This window comes from Mobula hypostoma, chromosome 15, assembly GCF_963921235.1.
Source record: "Mobula hypostoma chromosome 15, sMobHyp1.1, whole genome shotgun sequence".
Taxonomy (NCBI): Eukaryota; Metazoa; Chordata; class Chondrichthyes; order Myliobatiformes; family Myliobatidae; genus Mobula; species Mobula hypostoma.
Genome location: NC_086111.1, coordinates 845,428 through 859,478, shown reverse-complemented (window position 1 = coordinate 859,478; position 14,051 = coordinate 845,428). Strand labels below are relative to the sequence as shown.

General features: G+C 36.9%; 1 protein-coding gene across 2 annotated transcripts in view; it reads left to right on the top strand.

The window, feature by feature from the left end:
• iars1 (isoleucyl-tRNA synthetase 1) overlaps positions 1 to 14,051 on the top strand; it is a 209,038-nt gene that overhangs the window by 70,562 nt on the left and 124,425 nt on the right. For both annotated transcript variants that reach the window (XM_063067569.1, XM_063067568.1), the window contains 3 exons: positions 2,842 to 2,937; positions 6,124 to 6,246; positions 6,531 to 6,622. In XM_063067569.1, the coding sequence (XP_062923639.1) occupies positions 2,842 to 2,937; positions 6,124 to 6,246; positions 6,531 to 6,622 (311 nt within the window). The remainder of the gene's footprint in view (positions 1 to 2,841; positions 2,938 to 6,123; positions 6,247 to 6,530; positions 6,623 to 14,051) is intronic.

Sequence of the window (14,051 nt, the reverse complement as noted above, 5' to 3'; positions counted from 1 at the left end):
AATTTTTTGAGGTTATGATAGGCTGATTGAAGTGGAACATAAATATAATTTCAGACTACTTGTATCCTATAGGAATTTAGAGAAACAAGAAATTAACTTTTATTGAATATAATGTGCTCATTTGCAGTATGGTGCTGACACTTTGCAATAGTTTAACTAAACTAAAAATGTTTGATTTCCGTTTGTACTCTGTGTCCGAGGCTTCTTGTTTCAGTATCTGACAATAATCAGTCAGTATTGATGGATTCCAGTTGCCCTGATACCGTTCCTCCATGTCCATAATGTCCTGGTGAAAGCCTTCACCATGTTCCTCACTGACAGCGCCAAGATTTGCAGGGAAGAGGTCCAAATGGATATGCAGAAAATGAATCGAGTAACATGTTGTGCTTCATGGTTTTGTATGCTTGAAGCATATTGTCAACCAGCTGCATATAGTTTGGTGCTTTGTAGTTGCCAAGACAATTTTCAGTAACATCCTTGAGTGCCTTCCATGCAACTTTCTCTGGTCCCACTAGAAGTTCTTCGAAGTTCATGTCATTGATGATCTGTTTGATTTGTGGACCAACAAAAATGGCTTCCTTAATCTTGGCATCAAGTTATTCTGGAAACATCTGTCTCAAATATTGAAATCCTTCACCTTTCTTGTTCATTGCTTTCATATGCCCCAGTTTTATATGAAGAGGAGACAAAAATATCTTTGGGTCTACAAGTGGCTTATGTGCCACACTTTTCTGCCCTGGAACCAACTTCTTACGGAATGGATAATGAGATTCTTTAGCACGGCTATCCCATTCGCAAATAAACAATGGTACTTGGTGTGTCCAAGCTGCGTGTCTAGTAGCAGCGCTACTACTTTCAAATCACCACAGATGTTCTAGTTGTAGTTGTTGTACTATATATGTTTCAAAAGACTTCCAAATTTTGGTAATTTTCTTAATGTGTACTACATAGCCATATGGTATTGAAGGGTTGACATTGTCTTTGTGTAGCAGGACAGCTTTCAGGCTTAACACTGAAGAATCAGTAAAAAGACGTGTGTGTTGTGGGGTCATAGAGAAACACAGATTATCAACCCTACCAAAGAATTGCATCAAATCCTCTTGGTGACAGCGAAAGAAGGAAATTCTTGTGCCTGGTGACAGCAGATCCCATCATTGCAGTCCTGATCCCAGTAATTCTGCTTTGCCTTTGACAAAACCAAGTGTATGACCTGGTCCTTTAGCTCAGATTGAGTTATCAGATGAGGCTCACTCGACATAAAGGGTTCAGAAGACTCCATGTCTTTGGTGGCTTTGGTCCTGAAAGACTGTCGTCATGTGGCACAGGTCTTATGGCTGAAGGGAGATCTGGGTATTCAGTGGGTTTCTTGTTTTTCACAGAGAAGCCAGACATATTGGTCAGACAGAAGAAGCAGTCTGTCACATGATCCTTCTGCTCTCGCCATATCATCGAGACGGTGAACAGTATTGACTTCCGCGTATCTCTGAGCCAGGCTCTAAGATCGACAGCGCATGTTGCGCAACAAATGTGAGGAGCTTAGGCTATGCCTTGGTTTCTAATTTTATACCCAAAGTAGAACTCATTGACTTTCTTAGTAAGATGAGTCATGCTCCATCTTTGAGAATTAAGCATATACTCGCCACAATGTAACAGAAAGTATTGTGGCTGTTGCAACATTGACGAGACATTTTGCTATCACAAATAATTCTGAAAACACAACTACTTTATTATAATGGGTATGTACAATATGCAAATGATTGCACATGATCGCAAATCGATATACCTGTAAGCGCAATGCATTGAATGGTGTGTGCGTGATGTTTTTATAGTCTTTCTAAACCTGTCCTGCCATGAAACATCCGCCCTGCCTAAGCATGCCCAGGCATGGCAGGACACAATAGAAAGCATTTTGGCTTACATTTTGGTCGATATTTCAATTGATTTGAATTATGAATTGAAATAACAAATATAGGTGACTTTTTTTTTTAAATGGTGCATGATAGGGAAAGTTCATAGTGATTTTTCATAATCTGCAGCCCAAAATCCATAAGATACACCCAGAAGTATTCAAGAAGCAAAATCTTTGTTGTCCAGTGTAATAATTGAAGGATAAAATGTTCAAAAAATTTCACTACGTTATATATTATAGACTGCAAACTCAGTATTATAAAAGGAATATGCCAGACTTTGAATTACAGACAAATGTATAAATATATTGAGAATGAGTGTAATGATGAGCTGTAAAGCTGTAAGGATGACTGTTGTATTAGTCGTAAGAGATATCTCTGATTTTATCAAAATTATCAGTAGTAAAATATAAGAGACAGTAAGGGTGTTCCCTTTAATAAATCCATTTGTGCAGTTGTGCATATGTTTTATGCCCAGTGCTGTTAAAAGTCAAACAACTGTGGTGGGCCAGCATCTGTAAGTATCTTCGTGATACTCCAGCCTCGCTTATTAAATTAATGCAACATAGAGTTTATCAGGAAGGAATTGTATAAAATGGATCAATTTTTAATAAAAATGTTGAGAGAATTTTTCTCTCAATTAAGCTCCAGACTTTCTGCGTACAAGTTCTCAAAGCTACATCTTTGATTTGGAGGAAGTGAATTGAGTTGAAACATGCCAGTAGGTGGGATATTCCAGCCACTAGGAATCATTTATTTGTTGGTAATTGATCATAATTATTGTTTCAATTTTGCCTTTTATATACTGAAATACTTTAATAAGTAAGTGACCCATTTCAATATTCCCTATTCATTACAACTTTATTGAGTATACTTACAGGTGATTATCTCGGATTTTATTAAGTACTTAAATACCTACATATTTCTCTTGCAGTGTAAAGAAACGGGAGCTTTCTCAGTACTCGTGGACAATTACGTTAAAGAGGAGGAGGGTACAGGTGTTGTACACCAGGCTCCATACTTCGGTGCAGTAAGTATTTTTATAGCTAAACTCATTTTTAACATTCTAGTGGTCACTTTCCAATTTCCACTTCATTCCCATCAGTGTATGCCATACTAAAATTTCCATAGTGATGTACTGTACTTTTTGTTTACAATTTATTCTAGTTTCGTTTAATTGACTCTGTCGACGAAAATTGCTAGTTTTTTGTGAGTAGAAGTAATTTTTAATTAACATATTCTTCTAATTCATCTTCCTTTGTGTGAAGTTTTCAATGGAATTACTAAATCATGGTGATATTAAAGTAGGTTTCCTTGTGTATAGAAATCTGAAGTTATGGCTTTCTGAGGAGATACAATGGATGCATAGAAGAAAGTTACTTTGATGAAAGTGATGCCCTTAGTAGGAGGCCACTAAATTTAAAGAAAAGTTCACCCCATCTCATGGCCCTGATAATTTTCACTCAGTGTTTTATCCATTGCAAGAACATACATGAAAAAAGTTACACTGGCAATATCATCAACCTTAAAAAAAAAAGTGTAATGCTGTCTTTTCATTGGTGTCACAACCAAACTGTTTTCTGTAACCATTCTTAAAAATGATGGGTTCTAACAGGTGTAACCAGCACCATTTATAGTAATTTTATGTCCTGACTGGCACAGGACCAATCATGCTAATCCTAACATTGACACTTCCATTAGGCCTCCTTGCCTTAATTTTCCACAGCCTATTAATTCCTGTGGTATTTGCAGGACATACTGAGCTGGAGCCCTCCACTGCTGCCTTTCTGGGACACAAATGGCAGTTGTGATTTGTGAAAGCTGAGATCCTGCCACTGAACACCACCTTGGAGTCATATAGGCTTGTTTCCATGTTGTATCGCTCTTCAGCCCAACTCAATACATGCGAGCCAAGTTATCCACTGGAGCTGGTCTTACTCCCCACCGTTTGACTGAGATACCTCTAAATCTATTAAGTATTATAATTGTATCCACCTCTAGCATGCCCTCAGACAGCTTGCTCCATATAACCACTTTGATGCCTTTCACAGTTCACCACTGTCAAAGATTCAGGTTTCCCCCGCCATTCGAAGGTAGAGCGTTCCTATGAAACAGTTTGTAAGCTGGAATGTCGTAAAGCGAAGAAGCAATTACCATTTATTTATATAGGAAAATTTTGTGAGCATTCGCAGACCCAAAAATAACCTACCAAATCATGTGAAATAACACATAAAACCTAAAATAACAGTAACATATAGTAAAAGTAGGAATGATATGATAAATACACAGCCTATATAAAGTAGAAATACTTTTCCACAATCATTGCCTGCACTGTTGTCTGTAGCTAAAATCTCACGCAAGTGCTGTTGGCAAAAACACTCCAGTAAGCTTTAAGCTATGAAGCTGCCAAATCATATCAAATAACATGTAAAAATACACAGCCTATATAAAGTAGAAATAATGTATGTACAGTGTAATATCACGGGAATCGGGAAGACAGCTTGCCGAGCACACTGATAATGGTGTGTTAGGCCGCGTTGTCGGAGTTTGGGTGGTGCAGTGGCCCCCACCCTCCGGGCAGCGACCCGATACCGATCCTCGAAGCATGCAGTGGTGCAGCGGTAGCCGGGAGGCACACAGCACATCTTTAAGAAAAAAGCTGAAATAAACATGCTAATTAATTAGGTGCCGCTTGGCACGTAATTGTCGGCCCAGATCAGAGGCAATTGCCGATACCTGTCCGCGGCCTGGCTGTTGGGGCGGTGGGACACTGGGGTGTCATCTCGTCATCTGTTTCTATTAGAGCAGGCAGCTCATCTTCTCCTATGACTACCCGCCTCGATGTCGAGGGTCGAGTTCGCTACTGCATTCGGTTTTGATTGTTATCCTTTCCTCTTCCAATTGCATCAGCTCTTCATCTATCAGTTCTTGGTCATGGGATGCCAAAACCTCTTCAACATCATCTTCGTCAGCTTCCACAAGCCAAACTCACGTTGTCCTTACTTCGTTCACCACGATCAAAACGCTTAATTATGTCTAGTTTTACGCTAAGTGTAACACCCTTACGAGCTCTCTCAGGCTTTTCCGACACCTTAGAACTCATCTTGCTAATGGCTGCTCACAGGCACGTGTTTAAGCAATGCCGGCGAGGATGCCGTTCTGAATCCGGGGCGCGCTGATTTTTTTTCGTAACAGTGAAAACACCTTCTGTTCGCGAAAACGGGGAACTAATGTAGGTCTTTCGTAACAGTGAGGTTTCGTAAAGCGAACATTGGAAAAGTGGGGGGGACACCTGTTTTCTTAAAATTATTTTTAAAGATCTCATTTTTGGCACATGTAAAAACATTTTAAATTTAAAAGTGTATTTTTTTCTACAAGTAAATACATATTTTTGTAAATTGAGTTAAAATGTTAGAGAAAAATAAACCTTAATCATGTTTAGTGACCCTATTCAAGGGAATGGGATCCTTGCTGGTATATGAGCCATTTCTGGCATGTAGGTTGGCAGTGGGGTGAGGAGAAACAGGTCAATATGAAGCCCTGTGCATTTTGGAACTTTCATTACACACAAAGGCTAGTCTGGTGGCAATGCTGGTGTCTGTGAAAATGCCATCTGTGTTATTATATGATAGGAGAATGATCTGGCCTATTAAGTACAATTTCTTTTGTGATCAATTGAAGTGAACATTTGCCATTGTAGAATACAGGTTACAAGTGCCCACTTGCAATCGCAAGCACCAGGTGGAAATGAAAATAGTAAATGTTGAGAAGGAGTTAAACAACTTTAGGGAGAAGAGCAAAGATATGTGTCAGGGAAGGATTTTTTGGTATCTTTGCCTCAGATATAGATCTTAAGACTGGGTGGACATTGGCTGAAGGAGTGCATTTTATGTCACTGCATATTTTGCAGGGATTTAAGACATAGCAGAAGGGCTCATCCCCACGATGAAGATATTTTTAAATGTTATCTTACTGAGATTTTACCACTGCCCCACAGCTGTACTTTGTTAAAAATACTGGTTTAAAGCTGTTACCCTAGTATCAGTAGAGTGATATTTTTGACTTAGTTTCTGATATAATATGAAAATTGTAAATTAATAGTCATTTATCTTCACCAGAAATTTCTGTCAATATCTTGAAGGACTCATATTCTCCTTAGCAAGCTTCCTCTGAAGTTCACTGCCTAAACAAACCTAATGCAGTATTTCATCTCCAGGATGATTTTCGTGTCTGTATGGATTACGGTATAATCCAGAAAGATTCATCACCTGTGTGCCCTGTGGATGTCTCTGGTTGTTTCACAACTGAAGTGAAGGATTATGCTGGACAGTATGTGAAGGTTGGTGGTTGTTTCATGTTCATAGTTGTCGAAAAGATGACCTTGCAGATCATCAGAACAGATTAAATGGTAAATAATTACTATATTTCTATTTAATCATGTTTAAGATTTACAGTTAAAGATCTATTGCTTTATAGTGCTCAGTATGTAAAAATTCTGAAGTCTCTTCATTTGTTTTAGTCATGAGTTATTTAGATATTTTTAATATGCTTATCCTAAAATGTATGCTTTAACTTCACAATCTTTAAAATTTGGAATTACAATGATATTTAATCTCCTTCTAGGATGCAGACAAAAATATCATTAAATATCTGAAAGATAAAGGTCGACTGGTTCACAGTAGTACTTTCAATCACAATTATCCATTTTGCTGGAGGTAAGAACTGTTTGGAAATGTGTAGAGCCTTTCATCGTATTATAAAAATATTAGAATTTTGCTTGCTACCATTTGAGTTAGATGTGGGGCATTCTCAGTACAAAAAAAAAACAGCTGCTTAGTTATCCAAAAGATTTTAGTTTATTAAACAACCTTATTGTCTGATTTGGTTCATGTAACCACCCCACCCTTTGGCCAGGTAATTTATTTAAAACAGATCCAGTTATGGCACACTTGACTGAAATATTCTATTTATCTAAAGGGTTGTTTTTTTTTGTCCTCTATTTTCTAATCATATTCTGTTGGATGAGGAGAATTTACTATTGCAATGTAAATTTATTGCATTCAGTTTCAGCTTTTCTGACATCATCTCATGTAAAATTGGCTAAATCAATCAAAAAACTAAACCCAACAATATGCTCATCTGTATAGTCCTGAAGTATTAATATCAATCTTAAAGAAAATCTTAGCACCAGAGACTGCAGGTACTGGACTCTGAACCAACACACAATCCGCCAGAGAGCTGAGTAACATCTTGTGAAGGAAAAAGTTGGGGACTTCCGGTAGCGCTCATGGAGTGAAGTCGCGTTCTTGACTCGCTCCATTACCTCTGAGTTTTTTCTCTCTATGGTCAGCTATACTTTAATTAACTATTAAGGCATCAATTTTTACAATACTTTGAATTAAACTGAATTCTCTGACAATTGGATGATACTGAGATCGGCTATGTCTAAGAACGGGAAAGACGGCAAGGATGGTAAACCTCCGGTTAAACCGAAAGCTACGGATCTCCCTCCGACTGAATCACCGGTGACTTTGAAAGCGATATCGGAGTTAATTCAGAGGGAAATTTCAACCTCTGTTAGGGAGATGATTCGTACAGAAATTATGGGCTTTGTTAAAGACCTGATTCATACGGAAATCTCAACTAAGTTCCAGAAAATTGCCGATTTAATTGATAAGATGCAAACATGTATTGCGGAACATCAGTCGGCTATATCTGATCTTCAAAAATCCGCGCAACAAAGTGAGCTTAAGATGGGGAAAGTCGAAGAAACAATTAATGTAATGAAGAAGAAACTTGACTTTTTGACTTTTAAAAACTCTGACTTGGAATCTAGAATGCGACGGCAGAATTTACGAATGATTGGCGTCAGGGAAGCCGTGGAAGCTAACAACCCTATGAAATATTTCTCCCAACTTTTAAAAGATGCATTCCCTACTGTATTTCCTGACCAACCACCGCTACTGGATCGTGTTCACAGAATCCCATCATACTCGTCTAGGTCAGATAGACCTAGGCATGTTATCTTACGTTTTCATTACTTTCAAGACAAGGAGAGACTGTTTCGATTCGCTCGATCTAAAGGTTTCATTGATTTTTCGGATCTTAAGTTCCGATTCGTGGAAGATTTCAGTAAACCAATCTGGGACCAACGGGTCCGTTACAGATCCGTGATGTCGGAATTCTATAAGATGGATTTAAGACCAGCGCTGCTGTACCCTGCACGTCTAAGGATTCGCATGTTAGATGGAGCCCTTCGTTTTTTTGATTCTCCATCGGATGCCCAGAGTTATCTGGATCAACTTTCATCTTCAACATCTTAATTGCCTTTTTTTTAAATTTTCTCCGTTGATCGGAGGCTGTGAATTGGTTGGTTTTAACTTTTCTGTGCCCTATTTGGGCAGAAAAGTTTACTTTCGATTTCTTAATATGGCTGCTAAACTTTCTTTTTAACTGCGTCATTTCTTTCTTTTCCCAGGGGATTCTGGGTGGTTACTTCCCTTTTGTCATCTTACGTATTTCCTGTGCGGCCTTAAATTTTGTAGTTTTTTTTAAATTTTATTCTGTTTTGCTTTTTATAATCATTTTATGTTAATAATCCTATTTTTTTTGTTGCTGTGTCTATTCATGAGTTTGAGGTTTATTGTGGTTTTTTTTTAATATATACTTTCCGGCTTTTGTTCTGTTCTGTGTGTATTTTAATTGAGCTAACTTTTTTTTACTTATTTTTTTACTGTTTTACAATTAGCTGATCCTTTTCATATTTATACCTTTTTTTTAGGGAGCGTATACCGGAAGTCATGGGGGTAGTTTTAGCGCTTGCTTCTTTCTGGCGGGTCTGCTTTAGATTTCGCCTTGGGGTCTTGGGGTGGGGGGTGGTGGGAGGGGCTTCACGTTTTAGTTTGTTTCTCTTTGGGCTATATACATTATTGAAGTATTGGTTGCGTCCTTTTCCCCGGTATCTTTTGTATGTTCTGTTTCCTCTCCGGGTTTGTGGGTCGCGCCTATTGTCAATCCTCCTTGTTATGGGTTGACTTTAGGATTTATGGAGTCTATTATTAATTTTGTCTCCTGGAATACTAATGGTCTTAATCATCCTATTAAAAGGAAAAAAGTTTTTAAAGTGTTCCGGAGACTTAAAGCACAAATTTTATTTTTACAAGAGACCCATGTACGGAGGGGGGACAGACTACGTTTTTTCAAATTCTGGAAGGGACAACAATTTCATTCGAACTCCAATGCTAAGATTCGAGGCGTCTCTATTTTTATAGACTCCTCAGTTACTTTTATACAACAGGATATTATCTCTGATCCGAATGGTAGATTTTTATTGGTTAGTGGTTTACTATTTAATAAAAAAGTAGTTTTGGTTAATGTTTATGCTCCTAATATGGATTGTCCGGAATTTTATAAATCATTGTTTGATCAGTTTCCGAATTTGAACGAGTTTTCATTGATTTGGGGCGGAGATCTTAATACCTGTTTATCTCCAGCTTTGGACCGTTCAGCTCCTTTACGGACTTTACCTAATAAATCTGCAAATTTGATTAATTTTTTCCTTTCTGATTCTGGGTCGACGGACATTTGGCGTTTTCTGCATCCTCAGGAAAAAGATTTTTCCTTCTTTTCACATGTTCATCATTCCTATTCAAGAATTGATTATTTTTTCATTGATTCTCGTCTCATTCCTTCAGTGATTAAATGTGATTATGATTCTATAACCATTTCGGATCATGCTCCACTTAAGCTTTCTATTAAAATTATGGCCAATATACCAAACAATAGACAATGGCGTTTTAATTCGCTGTTGCTTCAGGACTCGGACTTTGTTAATTTTATGAATGAACAGATTGAGCTTTTTTTTACAATTAACCATACAGAAGATATTTCGGTTAACACTCTTTGGGACACTTTTAAAGCCTATATTCGGGGTCAGATTATTTCGTATTCCGTTGCTTTGAGGAAGAAACAGAAGCAGGAGGAGATGGCAATTGTGGACAAGATTAAAGAAATTGATAAGAAATATGTTATGGCTCCTTCTGAGGAGCTATACAAACAAAGAACTGAACTTCAAATGGAACACAGCTTACTACTCTCGTCCTCGATTGTAAACCAATTAAAGAAAACAAGAAGTGATTTTTATGTTCACAGTGATAAAATTGGCAAGCTGCTGGCTAATCAATTGAAATCTAATTATGTTAAATCTCAAATCAATCAGATTTATAACCAAAATGATCGATTGATATTGGATCATGTGGGGATTAATCAAACCTTTTGTGATTTTTATTCTTCTTTATATCAATCAGAGTCTCCTCGAGATTCTAAATATATGAATGATTTTTTAGATAAGTTAGACTTCCCTCAGATTTCACAGGATATGTCTTCTTTATTAGATACTTCCATTACAATGGATGAGATTAAGAATGTTATTTTTTCTATGAATCTGGGGAAAGCTCCTGGCCCTGATGGGTTTACCGTTGAATTTTATAAATGTTTTGCTTCTTTATTGATTCCTTGGCTCTACAAGGTTTTTGAGGCTTCTTTGAAACTTGGTAAACTTCCGGAATCTTTTAATAGAGCATCAATTTCTTTAATACTAAAGAAGGATAAAGACCCTGCTCAATGTGCATCTTATAGACCAATATCTTTATTAAATGTTGATTCTAAAGTTTTTTCTAAGTTATTAGCAAATAGACTAGAAAAAGTACTTCCTTCTATTATTTCGGAAGACCAAACGGGTTTTATTAAAGGTCGTTACTCTTTTTATAATATTCGTACATTGTTAAATATCGTTTATACTCCCTCACAAAATGTTCCTGAGTGTGTTATTTCTTTAGATGCCGAGAAAGCTTTTGATAGAGTAGAATGGCCTTATTTATTTAAGGTGCTTGAAATGTTTAATTTTAGCTTGAAATTTATATCCTGGATTAAACTGTTATATCACTCCCCTGTAGCCTCGGTTCGTACTAACTCCTTAAACTCACCTTTTTTTCCTCTCTTTCGTGGTACTCGACAAGGCTGTCCTCTTAGTCCCCTATTATTTGATATTGCATTAGAACCTCTTGCAATTGCTATTCGAGAATCTTCAAATATTACTGGGATAACTCGGGGATTAAAGTCCCATAAATTATCACTCTATGCTGATGATTTACTTTTATATATTTCTAATCCTGAGAGATCCATTCCTGCTGTTTTAGAGTTATTAGCACAATTTGGTCTTTTCTCAGGTTATAAATTAAATCTTAGTAAGAGTGAACTTTTTCCGATTAATAAACATCTTCCCTTATATTATAAATTTCCATTTAAATTGATTAATAATTACTTTTCATATCTTGGGATTAAAATTACTTGTAAACATAAAGATTTATTTAAGACTAACTTTTTACCATTAATAGACCATATTACTCAACTTTCATCTAAATGGTTTCCCTTATATTTAACTTTGATTGGTCGTATTAATGCAGTTAAGATGTTTTTTTTGCCAAAATTTTTATATGTGTTTCAGGCATTACCAATTTTCGTTCCTAAATCTTTTTTTGATAAAGTTGACTCTAAAATTTCTTCATTTATTTGGCAGAATAAGAATCCGAGACTGGGTAAAATACATTTACAGAAAGCTAAGAGAGATGGAGGTTTAGCATTACCTAACTTTAGATTTTATTATTGGGCTATTAATATTCGACATATGAAATTTTGGTTACTTGACCAGGACATACTATCTATTCCTAAATGGGTAGCATTGGAATTACAATCTGTTCAGGGTTATACACTTGGTTCTATTTTAGGTTCCTCTCTTCCTTTTGATTCGAAACGCCTTAAGCAGGTCTCTAACCCGATAGTTAAATATGCTTTGCGCATTTGGTTTCAATTCAGAAAATTTTTTGATCTTAATCAATTCGGGTTAGCGATTCCTATTTTAGGTAACATATTTTTTCCTCCCTCTTTTACGGATCGCGCTTTTCAAACTTGGAAGACTAAGGGTATTTTACGGTTTTTGGATTTATTTTTAGATGGTTCCCTTATGTCTTTTGAACAATTATCTAATAAATATAACTTATCAAGAATACATTTTTTTAGATATTTACAAGTTAGAAATTTCCTAAGTACTATACTTTCTTCCTTTCCAATGCTTCCTCCTATATATATTTTAGATTCGATAATTAACCTTAAATCCATGTCAGAAAGGTGCATCGGCTATGATTTATAATATTATTATGAAACTTAGGAAAGCTCCATTTGATAAGATTAGGGTAGATTGGGAACAGGAATTGGGGCTTACCATTTCTGTGGATGATTGGGGGCAGATTTTACAATTAGTTAATACTTCCTCTATTTGTGCTAAACATTCCCTAATTCAATTTAAAGTGGTTCATAGAGCACATATGTCCAAAGATAAGTTAGCGCGTTTTTACTCGCATATTAATCCTTTCTATGATAGATGTTCGGGGCAGATAGCCTCTTTAACTCATATGTTTTGGTCTTGCCCTACTTTGGAAACTTTTTGGAGAGATATTTTCAATATTATTTCTAAGGTATTAAATATAGATATCTCTCCTCACCCTATTACTGCTATCTTTGGACTACCTAAAATTTCTAGTAATCTTTCCCCTTCAGCCCGTAGAATGATTGCATTTCTTACTTTAATGGCGAAAAGATGTATTTTACAACATTGGAAAGAGCTTAATGCTCCAACTACCTTTTTTTGGTTTTCTCAGACGATTTTATGTTTGAATCTGGAGAAAATTAGAAGTAACCTTTATGATTCTTCATTTAAATTTGAACAGATTTGGGGACCTTTTATTCGATATTTTCATTTAATGTAATATTTACCCTTCTTGTTTTTTCTTCACTGTTTTAATGGAGGTCGGGATTGAGGACGTGATTTTAAGTTTAACTCTGTTTGGTTTCAAGTTAGCCCATTGCTTTGCTTTGCTTTTAGTTAGTTGCACGGTGGGTTTTTTTTTGGGGTTTTTTTTTTCTTTTTTTTTCCATTGATATATATAAAATCTAGTATACTATTATGTTATCTTGGTTTCTTATGCTTAAATTACATTGTTTGTAGTATTTTCTTTTTGGTATTGTTATCTTTTGGAATTTTATTATACTTTAACATTGTATTAATGTTTATATGGCTTACCTTTTTTGTATACTTACTCAATAAAAAGATTTAAAAAGAAAGAAAGAAGGAAAAAGTTCTGGTAAGATAGTGGTGCACTTGGACCCAACCGCTTCTACAGGGCCAACCAAAGGTGTTACTGTCTTTTATAAATGTGTTTTCTCTGATCACAAGCCATTGCTGGACATTAAGAATTTAAAGTACTGCAGGTCTACCCCATTACCGAATGGCATGTTGGTGGAGAAACTGAAGGGGCCAGACTTGGTGTGGATTGGCAGAGAGACATTGCTGCGTGAAGGCAATGTGAAGTCTAACAGCAAGTGGTCGTTTTAGTTGCTTTTCCTGTGATCCTAAAACCCTATTGGACATTGGTACTGCAGGTCTATCCCATCATCAAATTGCGCGTTGGCAGAGAAACTGAAGGAACTAGACTTGGTGCGGATTGTGCTGCTGCCTGCGTCATAGTCAGTGGGCAAAGGCGCTGTGCAGGCCAACAGCGAGTGATCATCTTAGCCGTTTTTCTTGTGATCGAAGATGCTGTCGGGCATTGGTAATGTGGTATTGTGCAAGTCAGATTCGTGGGTTTATTGACAGAAGGTGGGGGTGAAGCTGCGTGTCCTTGGTCGTAGCAAGGACTAGGCCTCAAGCCATGGTGTCACCTGTTTGCATCTGCCCAGGAGGGGGGTGTTGGAATTGGTGCGTTTACCTGGAGTGCACGGCATCCATGTTGGAGTCGGTGCTGGTCTCCAGTATTCACTCAGCAGAAGACAAATGTATTGTGTTTGACTGCGTACTGCTGCAACTCTCTTGGACTCAGATACTTGGACTATATATGTTTTTGTGTGACTGTATTTTGTTGCTTTCTTATATGGGCTATATGTGCCTTTGTGCTGTGTATGACTGTTGGTGCTATGTTTTGCACTTTGGCCCTGGTGTAGCACTTGTTTGACTGTATTCATGGGTATTCATGTATGTCTGAATGACAATTAAACTTGAATTTGATAATTCTAGTCACAACTGTATCAGGA